The sequence below is a fragment of the Nestor notabilis genome, unplaced genomic scaffold (genome assembly GCF_000696875.1).
Source record: "Nestor notabilis isolate BGI_N333 unplaced genomic scaffold, ASM69687v1 scaffold30650, whole genome shotgun sequence".
Classification (NCBI taxonomy): domain Eukaryota; kingdom Metazoa; phylum Chordata; class Aves; order Psittaciformes; family Psittacidae; genus Nestor; species Nestor notabilis.
Window position 1 is genome coordinate 45,468 of NW_009912038.1, and position 2,031 is coordinate 47,498.

At 51.6% G+C, this 2,031-nt stretch overlaps 1 protein-coding gene across 1 annotated transcript in view; it reads right to left on the reverse strand.

Annotated features, from left to right (window-relative positions):
• Positions 1–384: 384 nt before the first annotated feature.
• The window catches only part of MPG (N-methylpurine-DNA glycosylase), a 10,298-nt gene continuing 8,651 nt past the window's right edge, over positions 385–2,031 (reverse strand). Inside the window, exon 3 of the mRNA XM_010017523.1 lies at positions 385–902. Within this exon, the coding sequence (XP_010015825.1) occupies positions 508–902 (395 nt within the window). The 3' untranslated portion in view covers positions 385–507. The remainder of the gene's footprint in view (positions 903–2,031) is intronic.

The window sequence follows — 2,031 nt, forward strand, 5'->3', positions numbered from 1 at the left end:
GAATTTCCTGTTTTCCAGCTTGTGCCCATTGCCTCTCATCCTGTCTGCCGAAAGTCCAGCTCTGTCTTCTCTATACCCTCCCACTAGGTAGTTGTAGATGACAATAAGATCCCTCCTTTACCTCCTCTCCTGCCAGCTCTCATCCTTTCAGTCAGCCCTGCTGCCATCCCATCTTTTGACTGCAGCAACCAGGTGATGGCCTCTCCTGGGGGTCAGGGGTGATGGGAGCAGCAGAGCAGGTCAGAGCTGTGAGCATTTGCCACTCGTCCATGTTAATTATGTAGTTAATTGGCAAGAGAGAAAGTGGCCCAAACCAATGTCAGGTCTGGCTGGGAGATGCATGCCAGCCTGCCCCAAGAGGAAAATTCCACCTTGCCTCATTCATTGCAATAAGGTACATTTATTGTTTAAAAACCTCCAGGCCACTCTGCCATAGCTGCTGCCACAGCACAGCTTTAATACAGAGCACTGCTCAAGTCCTTCTTGGTGGCACACCTGCAAGACTTGTCAGCTGCAAGAGAGCTGTCCCACTGCTGCCATCTCTCTCTCCATTTTCTTGTCTACAACACTCACAAATCTGTTTCCTCGTAAATAAAACCTGAGGGGTTTCTGTGTCCACTCTCCCCTGTTGCCAATACCAATCCTTGTTGTGGCTACCACGTCTGGCTGTCCTGGTAGATCAGGTCCAGGTACCATCCAGATGGCTGCATCTTGAGTCAGGTCCCTTTGGTCAAAAGTCTTATCAATCCCAAATGCCTGGCAGAGCTTGGAGGGCCCGTTACACAGCTGCCAGTCCTTCAGCAGCTTTGTGGGTCCTTTCCTTGAAGCACTGCGCATCTCTCTCATCACATCTAATCCCTGAAGAGGTTCCAAAGAGCGAAGCAATACTGCAGCCCCTTCCCCTGTGCGGAACAAGAACCAGGTGTTAGTACAGGGTTGTTAAGAACATCTCAGCTTTCAGCCCCACTGCCAGCAGAAGCACTTCAGCTCCTGAGCCCGCAGCTCAGCCTGATGGAGCAGGGATTTCCCTGCAGCACCCAACCACAAGGTCTGTCCTTCTGTTGGGTGGCTTCGCAACAAGCGCCAGGCTCTGGAGTCAATGCACTCCCTTCCCTTTTGAGAATGTCCAGTTCCCATAGCTCTGTGTCCTTTACTCATCAGTGCTGACTTGCTCTTCCCCAACCCCACTTCTCAATGTTACTAAGTTTAGCTGCTGCTCCAAGGCTTGCCAGAGGGCAAGAGGTTTTTCTTATGTCAGCACAATGTTCAGGAATAAATACATGTACGGTTCAGTTTTGGCACAGCTATCCAAAGCTGCTCCCAGACCCAGTGGATTTATAATAAACTCTGATTAAAAGAACTCCAGCTAACAAAGGAGAGGGGAACGGGTCTGGGTGCTGCCAGCAGAAAGAGCCTGCAGAGTTCGACTGGACAAAGAGAAACTTGGGAAGGAGCTGCAGGCACTAGGAGCAGCCGCTGTATGTATATGCTCCGGCTGCAGGCATTCCCAATTTGAACACCCACATGGAGGGATGACAATGGCTTTGGGTGACTGCACAGCCACATTGATAGCGAGCCCAACCCCTGTGCCAGGGAAGTTCTCACAAGATGGGAACCTGTGGCAGGATGGGGCTGCACAGTGTGGCTGTGGAATGCATGGCCCTGAAAGCATCACTTCAGTAGAGAAGTTCTTTCTGTGACAAGAAGTGAAGGAAACTGACAGATTCTCTTTTCAAAGATGGTTTGCCACCCATCAGGAGGCTGGAGAAACTCCAGCCGGTACAGCTTTTGTAACCAGCTGCCTTCCCTGATTTTGGTGACAGCAAAGGAAAGACGCAGCTCTGAGCACAGCCATTCCCCTGTGACAAGAATCTCCAGCCTAAGTGGGACATAACCACTTCCTTGCTCTTTTCCACTGGCCATCAGGGAAGGTCTCATGATCCGGAGTGGGCGAGGAGCACGGCTGGCACAGCAGCCTGAGTGCTGCCCCACACAGCACCCCTTGTGCTGGGGCCACCCACAGAATTCCTG